The sequence below is a fragment of the Paramisgurnus dabryanus genome, chromosome 6, assembly GCF_030506205.2.
Source record: "Paramisgurnus dabryanus chromosome 6, PD_genome_1.1, whole genome shotgun sequence".
Classification (NCBI taxonomy): Eukaryota; Metazoa; Chordata; class Actinopteri; order Cypriniformes; family Cobitidae; genus Paramisgurnus; species Paramisgurnus dabryanus.
The window spans coordinates 38,697,860-38,716,779 of NC_133342.1; the positions used below are offsets into that span (position 1 = coordinate 38,697,860).

The 18,920-nt window shown below is 38.0% G+C and overlaps 3 protein-coding genes across 4 annotated transcripts in view; all 3 read left to right on the forward strand.

The window, feature by feature from the left end:
• The window catches only part of LOC135767121 (uncharacterized), a 53,487-nt gene extending 42,992 nt beyond the window's left edge, over positions 1-10,495 (forward strand). Inside the window, exons 25-30 of the mRNA XM_065276754.2 lie at positions 944-976; positions 1,249-1,395; positions 1,480-1,534; positions 4,818-5,009; positions 6,923-7,000; positions 7,111-10,495. Of these exons, the coding sequence (XP_065132826.1) occupies positions 944-976; positions 1,249-1,395; positions 1,480-1,534; positions 4,818-5,009; positions 6,923-7,000; positions 7,111-7,301 (696 nt within the window). The 3' untranslated portion in view covers positions 7,302-10,495. The remainder of the gene's footprint in view (positions 1-943; positions 977-1,248; positions 1,396-1,479; positions 1,535-4,817; positions 5,010-6,922; positions 7,001-7,110) is intronic.
• A 350-nt stretch (positions 10,496-10,845) lies between these two features.
• On the forward strand, positions 10,846-13,060 carry ccr12a (chemokine (C-C motif) receptor 12a). Its single transcript, XM_065276737.2, has one exon. It carries the CDS (start codon positions 10,848-10,850, stop codon positions 11,931-11,933), a length of 1,086 nt encoding a protein of 361 aa, XP_065132809.1. The 5' UTR covers positions 10,846-10,847; the 3' UTR covers positions 11,934-13,060.
• A 2,734-nt stretch (positions 13,061-15,794) lies between these two features.
• The window catches only part of hecw1b (HECT, C2 and WW domain containing E3 ubiquitin protein ligase 1b), a 59,253-nt gene continuing 56,127 nt past the window's right edge, over positions 15,795-18,920 (forward strand). For both annotated transcript variants that reach the window (XM_065276689.2, XM_065276690.2), the window contains exon 1: positions 15,795-15,988. In XM_065276689.2, the coding sequence (XP_065132761.1) occupies positions 15,944-15,988 (45 nt within the window). In that variant the 5' untranslated portion in view covers positions 15,795-15,943. The remainder of the gene's footprint in view (positions 15,989-18,920) is intronic.

The window sequence follows — 18,920 nt, forward strand, 5'->3', positions numbered from 1 at the left end:
TAATAGTGTATTTTTTACCATTTCAGTGTTGTAGTAAATTCATACAGGGTTAAAGGTAAATGTAAATTAGATTTGTTTTATAAATAAAACATGGTTTTAAATAATAAGTACACAGTTCAACTTCCATGTATGATCAAAGGAACAGGGCAATTTCAGGACCAGAGATTTTAAAAAAAGTTTTAAAAAAAGAAAAAAAAGAACATTAACTAAATAAACTCTCTCATCATTTTAAGGACAGTCTATATTTATTAAATATATATATATATAATTATGGGATTATTGGGTCAAATTAAATGATTAAGGGGTCTGCAAAAGCAAGGGACCTTTTTTGTAGAATGACCCATGGAAGTCAATGGTGTTTCCTGGTTCATTACATATTTTTCTTTGTGTTTATCAGATCAAAGAAATGTATACAGGTTTATAACAACATGAGAGTGAGTAAATGATGACAGAATTTTTATTTTTGAATGAACTATCCCTTAACACTGGTGGTTTTGCATGTGTTAGAATTGATCCCATGACCTTGGTGTTGCTAGTGCCAGCAAAGCTGTGAAAACACTTAGCAAATAGATGCACAGCAATGTGTTAAAGCACACAACAAAAAAAAAAAAATCATCCTGTCACCCACAACACTCAGCATCATGGTGGTGAGATTTTGCACAGGCAAACAGATCTTACAGCTTCTTCAAACAATACAAAGTTGTAACCCTGTCTGTGAAATCCAGGTTAAAGTTTCATAATCTAATAATGAGTTTAAGTTTGATATGATCTTACTGACTCAATATTAAAGATATCAAGGTTATATACTTGGATATACTGTAACAGCAATTCACCCAAAAAATATTTTAGCTGGATTTCACAGGCAGGGTCACAAATCTACAGTAAACATGATATTGTTGGATTTCAAATTCAGATTTGAACTGGACTTTGTCATTGTCAACAGGGTGAGCCGGGATCCAAAGGAAACAAAGGAGAGGTATAAAATCTTTAAACATAAATGTTGTTTTCGATTTCCTGTTGAGTCATACTCTAAAGGTCTTTCACTTCCCCAACCACAGGCTAAACAACTCTCATGATAATACTATCATTAGCAATATCTCTCAACGCTAACCATGACTACATTTTAAAAATAATAAACAAAACAGGAATTTACAATGGGGGCACATATATCACAATATATGGGGCAACTTGTACCCTGTTCGTAACATTGACCCTGAAATATTTCCGAACTTTCCTTTTCTGTTTAAGCCTGGTGTAGCAGGGGACCCCGGGAGCAGAGGGGCGAATGGGATGAAGGGTGACATGGGTCCATCAGGGCCACCCGGATCTCGTGGGTCTTCGGGTCTTGATGGGTCACCAGGGCAACCAGGAATTCCAGGTTACCCAGGGAAACCTGTAAGATGCTATTTGCAATGAGCATGATTAAAGGGCAGAACGCAACTTGTTTTATTTATTAATTATTAAAATTTTATATTACAGGGCAAGCCACCTTCAGAGGAACAGCTAATGAAGATCTGTGCATCTGTGCTGCAAAGTAGGTTCAACCACAATAGATGTAACTTTCATGTTTATGGCACAACACGTCTTGGAATTGGTCCTGTACTATGGGATCGCTCCCGGAATGGGGACCTATTGCCGTAACATTTCCAGAACGCGTCCCGTGTGAACAAAAGGACAGGACAATGTTGTAAAGGGTGTGTGGTAGTGATGAAGCATGGGGTTGCAACCCAGGGAGCTTAAATAATATTGACGTGCGAGTTTACTCTATGATGAAGGTCTTGTTGAGTTGGGAGCAACTTTCAGTTCTCTTTCAAATGGATAAATTTGTCTCTGACAAGCGTTATGTGGAAATGTTGGAGATGAATCACCAAACGACTATTATTAATTCTGCTATTATTATAACAGACATTATGCTATCCAAGCTATCGCAAGTTAGTCTTTACATTGTAAGAAAAAAGGTACAAAAGCTGCCAGTCTCCCTTATGAAGGTCCTTATATGTACCATTTAGGTACAGATATGTACCGTACTTTCCAGACTATAAGACACATCATTCAAAAATGCGTCATTAAGACAAAATATATGAAGAGTTTCGTTGCAAAACGAGATAACTCCATTTTTTTTTCAGAAATCTCGTTTTTTTGGCTGTGCATTCCAATTAATATCAATTCAACTGCAGTTGGTTTGTTTTGATTTAAACCTTCATAACTTATAAAAAAATTGAGCTAAGTAGCACCATAAAACAAAATAATAACATGATAACATAATAATAAAAATGTTTTGACAAAAATGTAAAAAAAATGGATTTATCTCATTTTGCAACGAAACTCTTCATATATAAGTCGCAGTGGACTATACGTTGCGTTTATCTAGAAAATTATTTCACAAAACATTTAATCTGGAAAGGCAAGTTATTCAACTAAACAATAGCAGACAGAACAGCAGGCTGAATAGATGTCTGTACGTTAAAAGTAATATTATCAGTTATTTAAACAATAAACCATAGCATACAGAACTTACCTGGAAGGTTGAATAGGCTAAATTAACCGAACAAGCCAACTAGCGTGAAGTTCGCAGACTCGTCATTCCACATTACTGAATCCATTGAATTACAAAAATTACAGAAGCAGCATATGGCGGACTCTCGCGGCTGTAGACTGTAATGATGTCTCTTGCCTCATAAATGTCAAAATATTAAAAAACGTGGCTTATAGACCGAAAAATAGGCTTTTTGAAAGGGTACCACCCCAGTGACAGCTGTTGTATGTTGTTTTGTATATTCCATGCAGATTTACATAATACAGGAAATGTATTATTACACTTAATTGCACTGAATATACTAGTGACAGGATTTATACTTGGGGAAGATGTTTGTGATGTTGAGCAGGACAGTTTTGTACACTCTAAAAAAGGATGTGTTTTTTTATTTTTTTCACACTTTTTTATATTATTTAACACATTGCGTCATTTTAACACACATGTCATTTTGTGTTGATTTTGAACAAAAGTGACAATGTGTTAAAGTATTGTGTTTAAATAATAACACAGGATGAGTCTAGTTTCATCAGTTTTTTAGAGTATAAGACATCTTAAAGTAGACAAGCAAAACAAAACGTAAGCAAAAAATTGCAATTATGCTGCGTACACACCGAACGTGAAGCATCGCATTCCTCGCTCTAATTTACAATATGTCATTTTGTACAATATGGTTTTTGCCGCCTGCCGTGCCACACAGAAAGCGACCGGTGTCATACGCCTTTTTCCATTGTCCAATCAAATGATGGAGACAGAAGTTGCTTGGAACAACTGGTGACTTACTGTCTCTTGTGTGTTTGTGCACCTCTTATGGGCCATCACACCAAACGTGTTTATGGCAGTTGCAGGTGCCTTTTTTGAATGATATTCTATGGGCAGTTAGCATATGCGCGCTGTTTATGCCTGCCGAGCGCTTTTTGCCGCGGTGTCACAGCAGCGTTTTTGAAAGAGCGCTGAGAGCGAAAAAGCATCCGCTGTCATTCGCGTCTTTCCATTGTCCAATCGAATGAGGGGAGAGGCGGGTCTTACGTTGTGGCGAGGGAAGTTTACAGTTTCTTTGAAAAACCGGACTCCACTCGCTCACTCTTTCCTGTGTGTTCGTGCATCTCTCACCCTCAAACAAGGTCAGAACAAGCGTCCTCTCTTTAAGTTTTTGCTAATATGGCAGTTAACAGCAAAAGAGGACTCACGCTTTAATATTTGATTGACAGGGCAGCTGCCTCTGTGGTTGCCTAGCAATATAAAAACTGCTCTATTTTAAAGTCAGTCTGCACTTGGTTTTTAAGGGACCGTTTACACTAGTCTCATTTTTGTTTGTGAACAATATTGCATTATACATTTTATTATAGTCATCGTCACATGACCAGCATTTTCGTTGCGTCTCGTCTTGTTTTAGTGTTTAAACGCGGCTGAAGACTGTGGGTGCTTGCCAGCGTTTTGTCAGATTAGCGCTTGTTATGATACTTTTGCTTTGTTTATCAGTCGCTGAACAATGTGCTGGTTGGTTGTTTTGATGTTTGTCCTGCCGCTCCTCCACTGTGATTGGACAGCCGAGTGAGAAGTGACATTGATGAGTTGAGCGTTTCACCCAAAGTTGAAACTTTGGGGAAAAAAGAATAAAAAGCAGATAAAAACCGGCAGCTGTTAGTGTTTTTGAAAAGTGTTGCACTTCCATTGGAAACAGTTGAAAACATATACCGGCTTAAACGCTTTGGTGTACACGCTCCCTAACTGTTCAAAACGCGTTCTGTGCGAGCGCCGGCGTACCAAACCTTTACGCTGAAACAGCCCAGCATAGATTAAATCGTAGCACAGTGGGTTGGGCTCATCCCTTTTTGACCCAATGCGGGGTTGAAAACACCAATTTAAATTTTCATGTTTTGGTGTTTTATACTGTATCAACGTCACTTTTTTGAAAGATCAGTAATTATTTGTAATTTATTACCAAACTTTTTCTGATTTTGTTGTTTTTTTAATGCACATGACTTTTGTCTTATGTTCTTCAGGAAATATTTAATGTCTCACGGGATTTAACTTTTATTTTTAGCTTGAGTTGAAAATTTTCACGCTTGAGGTGAATAGCGCGTTTTCATCCGCAGTTGCAGTTGCGTGATTACATGGAAAGTGGAATCTGGGTTTTACTTGAGATATTCACTGTGCATACTCACACATATTGTTGGCTTTTGCATAATCGCGCATAAAATAACACACCCAACACAGTTAGCTTAATATTAAGACCAAATATTGTCTTTTCTGAATATTGCTTTAAATTCATCTTTAACAGATCAGCTGCCACAGCTCCTTCAGGTGATGGGACAACAAAGTTGCCAACAGTGTGAAACCAGAAAAGGACCACCAGGTGATCCAGGCTCTCCTGGTTTAAAGGGCTCACAGGGATCACCAGGGGAACCTGGCACGGCAGGAACTCCAGGCTACCCGGGTCCACCAGGGAGGAGGGGACCAGAAGGGGTTAAAGGTGAGACACTTATCATTCTTCAACAGATTGATAATAGGTATTTCCATTTAATTTACTATGAATTTTTTAAATGTGAAAATTTACTTAATAATTGAATGTGTTCCTGGTTAAATTATGCATCATTTATTATTGTTAATTGTTGCGTGGAAGAAAATGTTTGTCTTCATAATCTTGAATCAGTATTACATACATTTTCCACAGTAATTTAATAAAGATGACTGTAACATACATTTTACAGTACTTTACAGTAAAATTTCTAATGTATTTCTTACTCATTTTAATTTATTTAGATTTTAAGTTAATATTGTTTCATATGAAACATGCGGTATGTAATAAGTAAGTGTAATTAAATTACTTAAAAATGAAGAGTAATCCTTTAAGGCCAAAGTATAGTCCATTTTTTATGTGTTCGCAAGGGTGCACGTACAGACAGTGTACATAACGCAGTTTTCACCATCAGAAATGTGCACACGTACTGTATGCGCACCACCAGATTGAAACCGCCGTCGAACGTCTGCGTACACATACGAGTCAAATGAACTATACTTTGCAAGGCTGTGCGTTCGACTGTGCATGTAATATCGTGTACACATAAAAAACAGACAGGTTTTACTTAAAGGTAAACCCTTACACCCCTAACACTGCATATAAAGTTAGATTTACCAGTGTTACTGTCATATATCAAGAGATGCTCTGTATTTTGTTTAAAATACATCACATGCCAGATAGCAAAATTGCTGTGGCCCAGATCTGGCTCACATCTGACACTCTCATCTGGCCCACCTTTGGCATGGAATGATGGCACTTGAGCGGTCCATCACTGTTTTCCAGATCTTTACCACAAGCAAGCCATAGAAATGCCACATGTCAGCCAAGCACAAAGCAAATAATGCAGATCTGGCCCAAATCTGGGTAAGATGTGATTTAAATTTTGGCTCAGATCCCACACCTTTCTCTGGCCCACACCTGGCATGATTGATGGCACTTGTGTGGTCCACTCCTGTTTAACACATCTTGACCACGAGCAAGCCAGAGTGATGCCACAATCAGAGTATGAATCACAACCGTGGTGAGAATTAAATGAAAAACTTCATGCTGCAATGCATGCTGGGAATTAACAAATTACAAATCTCATCCAGGACTCCCAGCATGCACTGCGACATGGATAAATAATGAACTTTTGTAAAATTTTCTTTGTCACCATGGTTGAGATTCATACACTGATTCTTGATGTTTGTACATCCCAAATTTAATGTTCTTAGAACTTTTCTCTGTTATCTGGGTATGTGAACAACTTCAGACTCACACCCACATGAGCCGGTCTTACTGTGAAATATCTTTGCCTAAACTGGCCCTGATGCGTCTTTATACAGCTGGGCCACATTTGCTACATCATATATGGGCTACTTTAGACACACACCCCCATGAGCCGGTGCTTACTGTGCCATATCTGTGCAAAAACTTTCCCGGACACGTTTGTAAAGAACTGGGCCACATATGTGAAGGCACATTTGGTTTATTAAGATTAGGCCGTGTCTGTTGTGCAAAATTTTTGCCAAAGATGGCCCATATTTGTTGTTTGATATTTGGGCCATATTCACTATTTGTCGGATGGGCCACTTTTGGTTCATATTCAAATGACATGTTGCCATGAGCACCGCATCTTTGCCTAAAAAGGCCCACATATGATTTGATATATTTGGCACATTTTTGCTATTTTACATGTGAGGCACTTTAGGTTCACATCCCTTTTATTCGGGCCGTAAGAAGGCCAGCAGTGCCACATCTTTGCCTAAAGTGGCCCACATGCGCTTGCTATCTGGGATTGTATTGCAAAAGCCATTTAATGTTGACTTTTAGTTTCTATATGGAAATCTTGATCGAAAACTGGCACTCAAATGTTCTCCTTACAGGTGATATTGGGCCAATGGGTATGAAAGGTGCCAAAGGACACGGTGAAGTTGGGTTGCCAGGTCCACCTGGTCCAGCAGGTAAAAAACCCCAAAAGATCTCTTTATTCGACTGAAGTCATGCATGATACTTCATTTTTAGTTTGTCTTGAGATGAACCTTCTGAGATGCCTTGTTTTTGTCTTTCACAGGTTTGCAGGGCCCACGTGGAAGTGATGGTGAGGGATATTCTGGTCCTTCTGGTCCGCCAGGCAAACCTGGCACACCAGGCATTCCAGGCAAACGTGGGTCTCCAGGATCCATGGGTGTTTGTGACCCCTCGTCTTGTTATCAATCCTATGGTCTTCAGGACGATCCTTTTAGGAAAGGACCTAACTTTTAACAGCAGGACAGTGGGATCTAAAGGCCAGTTCACACTGGTCCAACTCCAACAACCCCCAACATTTTAAAGTCTCATTTACTTTGATCCAACAACTGCCAACAGGGGACTTTAACAGATGAGTCTTTTGGCATTTGTTGGATCAGTTAGTCCTTGATTTTGTGGTATGTTTCCTAAAAAATGAGATGGAATATGTGGGATATTTTTGCAATTTTATGCGATGGAATTGCGGGAAGTTTTTCTCGAGGGACTGATCAGTGTGAATTGGCCTTTACTGATTGTTGTCAGCATTGACCTCAAGAACTGTAAACCTCTAAAGATCATTGACTTTAATTATGTGATGTGTGTGTGTTTTCTGTCAGAGTCTTGTACTGCGTGTGATGCAGTTCCTGTTTTTTTAATTTTGATGATTAATTATGTTTACAGTAAAGCGTTGGGTTGATGAGGGACAAACCCATTTTTTTTTCTTTTTGAACCATAACATTAATATGCTGAAACAACCCATGCTGGGTTCAAAACGACCAATTTTAATTTTTTAGTGAATACCTTTCAAGATGCCTTTAAAATGTTTATACTGTATCCACTGCACTGCCCTAGCCAAGCTACCTCTGTACGGGATGTGAAGCAATTTTTGTTGGCTATACTACGACACCAGTACATTCACTTCTGCTCAGTGGCTTTTCTTGATTTACGTAAAATGTTTGTTTTGCTAAAAATGTTTTTATTTAATTATACTTTTAATCAGTGGCGGACGATGACTCCTTTTTCGAGGGCGCACGATGCGAAGCTCGTCACAACAATGTATTTAGCCCATCATGTGTCTGCTGCAGACGTTTCAAAGGGGTTTATGATAAAAGAGACGCTCGCGTTTGCCAGATACTCGCTTACTGTAATCTCATGTGTAATCAAAGTTGACTGTTAAATGAGTGTTTTGCGAGTATTTTGTGAAAGTGAGCGTCTCTTTAATCATAAACCTTTTGGGCATATGTGAGCAACAGACACTTATTTTGACATCGCATGTGATGCACATGGTGCGTCAGTTTGTGTTGGAAAGTGGTGGGGAGAAAAGATCAGAGAAAAAAACATTACAGCAGCAGGATGGGAAACATAATGAATAATGGCGCATCAAAAATGGGCATAGCGTAGGCCAGTCAACAACACGAAAATACTCAGCATAAAACCCTCAACAATGTCGACTGCACATGTAATGCAGGGTTCGCGGTAGACGCGGCAAGCGCGAGTGATTTACATGTTAAGTCAATGCAAAGACGCGATTAGGCATCCTGGGGCACGGTACACGCGGTAAGCACACGCGGTAACAGTGCATTCACACGGGGCGTAAGCGTTAATGCTTCCCATTCACTTTTAATGGGTGACGTCATGTGTTGCTCAGTGCCGTTGCTCACGGCAGAAGTTGAACATTTCCGAACTTTTCAAGCGGCAGCGCCTGCGTCAGCCAATCAGATCACCATATACAAATAACCTAGGCAGAGCCAGCCAATTACGTTTATAGAAGACTGGAGCATAGGTTGCAGGCACTGTGATTGGCTGTTGGCCACGCTTTAGTCAAGCCTTCCGTTAAGCGTTTATGCATACACCCCGTGAATGTACCGTAATGACGAATTGAGCGTTGTCGCGGGAAACGTGCAAGTTGAAAAAAGTGAACTTCGGTGGAATTCCGCGCCGCGTTAACCAATCAGGACCTTCCTGAAGTAGTGACGTGATTACAGGAAGCGAGCGGAGTGGCAGAGTCTCAGCGGAGTCGCAGAAGCCCCTCCCATGACGCGAATTTCTGCGTGAATGTCTCGAATGACTAGAATTTCACACACGGCTTTCACGCGCGAATGAAGCGAGTGAACTCAAATGTTCAAGCATTCAACTACACGCGAATAACGTGTTTTTGCCGCCTCTACCGCAGCTGGTGGGAATGCACCATAATGCAGCGTTTACACCAACCGCGTTTGAGGCGTCAAAATCGCGCCTAGTTTGCCGCTTGAACAGTTTGAATGCATTCAAAAAAGCAAAAATTTGATGCGCGTCAGAGGCAAAATCCGCTTCTTGTGGGAGGGCCAAGTGCTATGCGGTTGTCTGTTTGCAAGAAGGCTGATCTTGATGTTTAATCTTGTGCATTTATCGAGAGTTGTATTTGGTAACCTTACTATAGGGGGAAAATAAACGGCGTGGGTCGATAAACGTCATGTGACTCAAAAGTGAAATGTGTATTTACAACTTACCAGGTTGCCCTCACTGACACTCTTCCAAGCGATGTCCTTTTATTCCTGTCTCCTTTATAGAAATGAAAACTTGTGTCGTATAGCTCCGAGTGACTGCTCACGGACAATATCAAGCGTTCCTTCATGTTGAATGAATGACTCTGGGCGGGGCTGCCGCTACAGCAGCAAGCAGGCTCCTGATTGGTTAACGCGAAGTAAAAAAAATTTAACTCGAGCTTCAGCCGCAAATTCACGTCAAACGCAAAATGCACAAAAAGCACCATTTGCTCATACCGCGTCAGACCCTCAATACGCGTCTTCACATTGACTTAACATTGAAATTACTCGTGCTTGACGCCTCTACCGCGGCTGGTGGGAATGCACCATAACAGTCCTGCAACACCGCTCAACCGAACAGTGCAAAAGCACCATACTGTAGAAAACAGCAGCACGTTAAGTTAATGATTACAATGAAATAAGCAGACAACGCAACATATGTGACCCTGGACAACAAAACCAGTCGTATAAGTATCGCTTGGTTTTTCAGAACATTTTAACCAATTGCTTTCAAATGGTTAAAGTGGTGGGGAAAAAATCAGCCATTTCAAAAAGTGTTGGTGACAAGTCCCCAGTGTAAATGACACATATGCGCACCAAACACATATTTTAACATGACAAGCAATACACGACGCTCAGAACAAATATTTATAATTTGCGCCACTTGAATGAAAAGTCATCAGCCGCCACTGTTTTTAATTAGACTGTAGCTTTAGTATCTGTCTTCAATTAACTATATAGCTTTGTGAAAAGATCAGTATTTCTTTGCTATTTATTACCAAACCTTTTTTTAATGCACATGACTTTTGTCTTATGTTCTTCAGCAAATATTTAATATCTGATCTCATGTGTTATTTTATTTTTGAAGTGCAGCTGACATTTGGATTGTACTTTATTATAACATGAAATAAATGTTTTAAACCTGAACGATCTCTCTGAATAATAATTGATCTATTTCATTTTCCTGTAATGACATTTCAAACATGATGACCTATAGAAGGTGTTAGTGGTTTGGGTTACGCTGACACGTAAATTTAACTCTTAAGCTCTCTATAGTTCCTTGTTCCGGATGTCTGCACTTTTTTCTTATCAGCCACAACGTGGTTTGTTTGCCTACAGTCAGGGCTGCAGCATTTCACACGTTCATTTATCAGAGACGCTGGTGAGTGAAACAAACTCTTGATCTTTAAAACTTTTGTTTTATTTGTTTTACTGTGTATATGTATGCCATTTATTCTCTGTTTTCTGTTAACTTTTTTAATCAAACAGACCACAAGATATGACCACAGAAACCATGCAGACGCCAGATGATGGATATGATTTTGGTGGATTTTTTAATACTGATTCCAGTACGAAAGACTACACGTATGTCCAGGAAGACGAAGTTTTTTTATGTGAAAAAACTGAAGTGAATAAATTCGGTGCAGGGGTTCTCCCAACGTTTTACTGCATAAATTTCATCCTAAGCTTGATTGGAAACGGACTGGTGCTGTGCATCATCTACAAGTATGAAAAGCTAAGCACGGTCACCAACATATTCCTGCTCAACCTGGTCATCTCGGACCTGCTCTTCGCCTTCAGTTTGCCATTTTGGGCCGTGTACCACCACTCCGAATGGATCTTCGGCAGTGCCCTCTGCAAGCTGGTGGGAAGTTTGTATTCCATCGGCTTCAACAGCTCCGTCCTCTTCCTCACGCTCATGACCTTCGACCGCTACCTCGCCGTGGTCCATGCCATCACTGCAACCCGGAGCAGGAAGTCCATGTATGCGTTCGCATCCTCAGCTATAATCTGGTTTATCAGTATATTGGCGAGCGTAAAAGATATGGTTTTTTTCGACGTGCAGCCTGGCAACAATAGCGGGATGCTGTGTGAAATGACCGGTTACGACCACACGATCATGAAAAAGTGGCAGCTGATCGGCCACTATCAGCAGTTCCTGGTTTTCTTCACGGTGCCTCTGGCTATGGTCCTGTACTGCTACATTCGCATCAGCATCAGGATCATGTCCACTCGCATGAGAGAAAAGTGCAGGGCTGTCAAACTCATCTTTATCATCGTTTTAATCTTCTGTGTCTGCTGGACGCCGTACAACGTGGTCATCCTGCTGCAAGCCATCGAAATGTCCAATGGAGACCCAAAGCAATGCTCGGACACGCTTGACTATGCCCTGTACATGTCACGAAATTTTGCCTACTTGTACTGCTGCATCAGTCCTGTCTTCTATACTTTCTTGGGGAAGAAATTTCAAACCCACTTTCTGAAACTTTTGGCCAAGCGTATACCTTGTCTGAACATAACCATCATGACACCAACACAAAGCAGTAAAACCACATCATTCAGAACCCCGAACACAGGTGACTGAACACTGAATATTAAGTACATGCATGGGACTCTGTTCTTGTTTGATGACTTTTGAATGAATTTGTCATTCAGAAAATGAAAAAGGGAACAGATAGGGTTATGAAGAAAGACTTAAGAAACTGAATGTTGTCTGTACATAATTCATTACTCATTTAACAGGCAGTTTATGTGTATTATCGTGCAATTTCTAAGAATGTATTATGCGCTCAAGAGTCAGATTTATCTACATTGTAAAAAGCGAAAAGTTGGGTCAACTTAAAAATTACTTTAATTAGTAACACAATTTTTTGTAAGTAAAACAAACTAGATTTTTTTTTCATTTTACCAACTGAAGTAATTTTTTAAGTTGATCCAACTAATTTACATTAAAAGGATGTAAATATTCATTTGCACATTTTCTGTTGTCTGTACCAGTGTCATCAATCCTATACATTTTTAAACATTTTTTTACCACTTTTAATGTAAGATTGTTATTGCAACATATTATGCATTGTGTAACCCAGGGCTCTCCAACTTTTTTGTGATCAAGGGCTACCACAATGGATAAAACAAAATTTGGTGGGCTACTTTTTTGATATAGTCTACTCAAAGCTTTTTTGTTTTATTTGTTGATTTTATTTTATTTTACTTCTTTGTTTAAAATGTTAACATACATAAAAGAAGCCAAGCTTATATAAAAATGGTAATAAATAAATATTAAAATTAAATCTATTTGCAGAATGTGCTTTGTATGCCAACTCACAGACCAGGTGCCCACGGGCACCATGCATGTTGAGGACCACTGGTCTAACCCTTGCCTATAAGTTACTGTTACTGCACTGAAAAAAAATTTAACTGTGTAATTAATTTATAGACATCAGTTTAACATGCATGAAATTAACATGTAACCTCTTTTTTACCTTTACAGGCATATAAAACATAATACAACCTTGTACCTTTTTGGGTAGATTACTGTACCTTAAATGGATAGTTCACCCAAAAATAAAATGCTGTCATCATTTACTGATCCTCATGTTGTTTTAAATCTGTAGGAGTTTCTGATGAACACACAAGAAGATATTTTGATAAATGATGGTTAGCGCTCAGTTGACTGTACTCATCGACTGCTAGGAAAAACAAATACTATGGCAGTCAATGCCGTCAACTGTGTGCTTACTAGCATAATTTGTCAAATATCTTAATTTCTATTTGACAGAATAAAGAAACTCATACAGATTTACAACAGCATGAGGGGGAGTAAATGATGACAGAATTTAATTTTTCGGTGATCTAGTCCCAGGCCCCCCAAGTAATTTTTCCCCCCAAGGGCCTCTTTTGATAATTTTTTTACACATCTTCATAACAACCGAATCAAGACCAGGTTTTTATATGAATATTGAAAGGTAGTCTAGAAAAGTCACAAAATCGTATTCTACTGAGATGAAGGGAACCATGTTTTTAAAGTGGCTTGGGGGTCAGATTGACCCCAAGGGACTTATAGGGTTAATTGATTTGTACCGCTAACATTTAACTGGTACAAAATTGGTCCTTTGGATATAATATTGTACACCAAAAGATACATCATGTTAATGTGTTGTATACCCATAAAGGTACATAAACCACCCTGGTGACAGAAAAGCTACAGTTTAAAAAAATCTCTGACAGTGTCGCAAAATATATTCGATTTTGAATATATTCTAAGTTTTAAATGTTCATTAAAGTTTAATGCCTGCAAATGTAAACATAAGAGAGTAACAGGAAGCTGCTGATATTATCTGTTCAGTCATTTTTAGTGACCTGTTATTTGAGTAGTGAAACTAACACATTTTCACACCTTTCGAAAGCCACAAGGAAACTTCCTGCCTGGTAAACAGGTAAATCTACAGAATCCTGTTTATTAAACTGATAGATATGATGATAAGATCTTTACATTGTGTTCCTTTGGTCATGTCTGAAATATATATCATTTTATTGCATATAACTACACTATGGTACTTCGCTTTTATCCAAAGTGGCTTACAAAAGTGAGGAATATAACAAAGTGACTCATCCTATACTCTTAAGATTCGTCACAATGTCATAGAAGAACCATTTTTTGCTATTAACATCCTTTAACATCCAAATAACCTTTTATTTTACAAAAGGTTCTTTGTGCTGACATAAGATTTTTCTCATTTTTTCTTAAAAAATAGTACTAAAAAAAACTAAAAATAGCTCATCGATATATTGCTATACTGTGAAGAACCTTTCAAGCACCTTTATTTTTATAGCATATTAAGAGATGGTTAAATCTGGGTTATTGTTTTTTTCTAAAATGTATATAATTTTGGATTTGTTTTAATGCACCAAGGAGATGATTGTTCTTTGACTACGCCTGGCTATTTATACTCTTTGTGCTGTATTATTTCATTGACACAATAGACGGAACAGGAAATAATTGGGAAGAGAGAAACAAAGGGCAATCGGGTTGAGTAACACTAAAGCATTTCTTCTTCATATACAGGTTATGTTACAAAAGATAGGAAAATTACAAGTAGTCACCCACATTCAAAGATAAGAATCTACCTTTCTGTTGCAGGAAACGTGACACGCCTTCGTGGAAACTATTTTAAAAATGAAACCTTTAAGAGCTTTATTTATCTTTAAAGCTTATCAGATATTTGCATTATCATTAAATGACTAAACCAGTGGGGGATTTTAACAAGATTATCTTTAATCATTACTTTAGCAACTTTAGCACTGTACTTTTATTTATTGCATTCACATTTATTAAGAGAATTTTTACTATGCTCTCAAAAATAATGGGCTGTTTAACATCCACGGAACTTCTTTTTGTTGCACAAAATGTTACTTTTTGTAGTGCACTAAAAAATATTATTTTAAGAATAGTGTACTGTGATGTTCTCCAAAAATGGTTCTTATCTTAAATGGCATCACAGGGTAGAACCCAAAGTGAACCCTAAAAGGCTCTTTGTCAGGATGTAGCCTTCATAAAAAACCTTTAACATACAAAAATTCAGTTGCTCAAAATCAAAAAGGGAACTATCAAAAGGGAAGTAAGGAAAAAAGAAAGTGTTATTTTAGGAGCCTTTTACTGGAATGATCTTTGGGGTTGTAAAATTTATTCTTTTAATACTTTACTGTTTCAGAACCTTTATTTTAAAAAGTGTGGTTTAAAATAAAGCTAAAAGCCCTAAAAGATATAATTATTAGACATAATGATGTTGTAGTGGGCTATTTTATTTTTAATATTTAATATTTTTTATTTCTTGACTATTTTAAAGTCTTTGGTTTCCAATGGCGTCTTGTCAACTGACAGATGCTCCTAATGAAGGCCGTTTCTCAATACGAAGGCGGCAGGCCCCGGAGGTCACATACATACGTCATCAAGACTGTCTTTTCTTAAATATTACCAATTATAAAATTGACTATTATTCTAACTTAATCGTAATTTGTTGTAATATGCGTATGACTTACGAATGTAATGCTCGGTTAACTAAAATAAACCAGGCTGGATGACGTATGCAGCCTGCATATGCGGCCTCCTGAGGCTGTAGCATTTAGATTGAGAAACGGCTGTAGTCGCAAGTACTGACAGGCGTGTGACATCAAAGTGCCGCGAGATTAGACTTCTCTGTATGCTTCCGAATTTTTCTCGCGGTACTTTGATGCACTAACCCTTTCGGTTTGCGTTGCAAAAAATCGAATACAACAAATCACAGCCAATCATCATCCACACACGTTTAGCCCCCCCCCCCCCATAGTAGTGTCCAATCAACAGCCAAACACTGTCCAGCCGTCCAGTCAGAGTTGCGCGTAGTCGCGTACGTGCGCGTGTGGGGTAGAAGGCGTAAACAGGTCGTAACTGACGGAAGAAAGAAATCAATCTGACGAAGCGTTTCCATTGGTTACAGGCTGCTGGTACCCAGGAAAGAGGATGTAGCATCTCCTGCGGTGGCTGCTTTGCAAACGGGGCAACTGTGATGAAAGGGCGGCTGTTGTGCGGGGTAATATGGGGCAGATAATGGCCATATGAACGTGAAGGGGATGATTCACCGGCAGGTGAAACTGACCCAGGTGAGTGAATCTTACCTAATCAACCGTTAGCCAGACGTGTTTTGCGATGTCTGTGTCGATAAACGGTTAACGTAAATACGTTAACGTTCACCGAGGCGTCTGATTTTGTACGGTCCTGTGTTTTAAATGTGTTTTAAACGTGGTTTTGTTTTATTTTGTATGGCCTTGTTTAGTTAGCGTTCAGCATCAGCAGGGGCCTCGCGCGTCTTTGTGTGCTCCCTGTGCGCGCGCGTTTTCGTGCACGTGCTTGTGTGTGTGGCTTAAATGAGCATCCTCGTACGTAATTCTGCACACTCTACTGTATTCACTACGCCTAAACGCTACACCCCATTTTAAAACATTACCCCAAACATACACCTCATCAGATACAGTGATACACCCTGCGTGTCATCCTAAACTACAACATCAAATATACACCCCAGCATATAAACTACACCTCATCCTAAACTACAACATCAAACCCCAACATATAGACTACATACATCCTAAAGTGCAACATCAAACTTACACACCCCATCATAGATCCTAAAAATACACCAACCTTGAAAAACAAACTCTGAAACTGAAGTTAATATGAACTAAAATAGATCAGTATATATCTGCCAAGCTAATGAATCGGATGATATTAGACCATTTATATCAGCCATCAATCATCCTATGGTCTTGATCCACCATTAATTGGCCACCCATATGTTTCATCCAATAAACATGAGATCATTTGTAAGATCACAAAAATTGTACAGTAACATAGTGGTCATGTTAAGGTAGTATACAGTACATGTGCTTTTTATGTTCAAGCCTTTTCAGTCTCGCTGATAACATAATATATATAAAAATAAATGCATACGTGTGTAGGAAGCTCACTGAGACAATGATGGCTTATTAAAGTCATAAGTAGCTGAACATGAAGGATTTAATAAGCCGTTTTTTTTCAGCGTGGATCAGTGTTCATTACTTAAGGGTCGTTCAGTACAGAAATCATTTAGTTGAGGAGTAGTGATGGGGTGGATTAGTATTGATTTACCTGAGACCAGCAGCCTATTGATCCTCTCTATTATCAGCACCAATAGACGGAAAAGCTTCAGAAGAGAGAAAAACAGATGTTCTTGAGTCATACAGGCAAATGTCTTTCCTGTTAAAGGACTCTCATGTCATCCGGTTGATGTGTGAACTTTAAAAAATATATATTTATAGGTACACAGCTGTTCAAAAGTTATTCTTTATTTATATATTTTCCCACATTTGGAAATAATAGTAAACACAAATGTAATTATGATTATAATAAGACAAAAATCATTCAAAATACAAAACACATATACATTTGACAGACGCAATTGACTTACAGTGCATTACAAGGTATAATGTTTTTTAATAGTGTGTGTTCCCTGGTTCGAACCCATGACCTTTTATGTTGTTAATATGAAGTGCTCTTCATCAGTGCTATTGTATTATATCATCTTCAGTGTATTTATCTTTTGCTTTTTACCAGAAATGTCCCCTTGACATTTTATCAAGCTGGCTCTTGAGGTTTCACCTTGAGATGTTTTTAAACAAAATTGAATGCGAAAGTATTTGATAAATGTATAATACTTGCCAAAAGCTTTCGGATAATATCATCTCATTTTTGAGATGTTAAGCGGCTTTTAAGAGAGAGAGAGAGTTAAATGTCATTTAAGCATACACATTCAGATTAAAGTATTTTAGAGATCATGAGGACATTTTTGTCAAATTTTGAACGGCATAACTGACAATAAAGTCGAATTGTATCCCCCATCTTTTATTAGTATGTCTTATAGATTAAAAACTAAATATGTGTATGCATCAGTGTAATTTCTGTAATTTAATGACTTTTTCCTTGAAAAGTAAAGTAAGGGATTTTCCCAGTAATTTAATTACAGTTACTTCTGATGTAATTGAAGTAAATACTGTGTATGAACTGTAGATCAATTATATATAATACAATAATGGATTTAACATCAAAATTAAAAGACTAAGATTAAAATGCATGTTTTTCATGTATCCTTCTCACTTTTAATACTTTGGTGAGTTAATAAGAATAAATGTGAATAATACGAGAAGTTTAGCAGGGCTTGACATAAACTTTTTGAGGAACTTGTCCTTCAGACAAGTAAATTTATGTTTCACTTGTCCATGCACAAAAGTCACTTGTCCAGGTAAAGATTTATAATATAATTTATTTTTTGTGTTTTGCTAATCAGTGGCGGAGCAAGGGATTTTTCACAGGGGGGACCAGGCAGGGGCCAGCAGTAACTCTGGGGTGGCACATAAAATCTCTATCATCCAACATTAAAATACTATTAAGTATTATAGGTGCATTAATCACAATGATGCATAACATACAATTGGTACAATACTTTAATTTCAATTAAAAATTAATTGAGATTAACATATTATTTATAGTCATAATTCAACCTCAAGTTTTTTTTTTTAACTATTTAATCAAATAAACTTTTGAAATTTACTTTGAAACCAGAATTTATATCTCCCATATTGCTGAAAAAACTATAGAGACCAGAAAATCATGTGAATTTTGTAGGCCACTGAAATTTATTTTACTAAGATTCATTTGGCTGCTTCTTGCTACTCTTTCTGAAGAAGGATATCTGCTGCCTTTCTCTTCATTTTTCCCACATTTCAATGATTGTCTGACATTAAAACATTCCCATGTTTTAAAAAACTTATTAGGGTAAATGTATCCAGATTATTTGTTATATATAAAATCAATCTTAATCCTAGCATTTACGCTGTAATGTTTGTGTGGGATTTTTTAATGTACAGTGACGAACTCTGTCAGATTCAAATCGGCTGTCACGCGGCGCACACACAAGTAGGCGGGCTGAAAGAGAGATTCTTATTATAAAACAGATTCTTAAACAACATTTTAAGCCCATTATGTGTTTTTACCAAACTT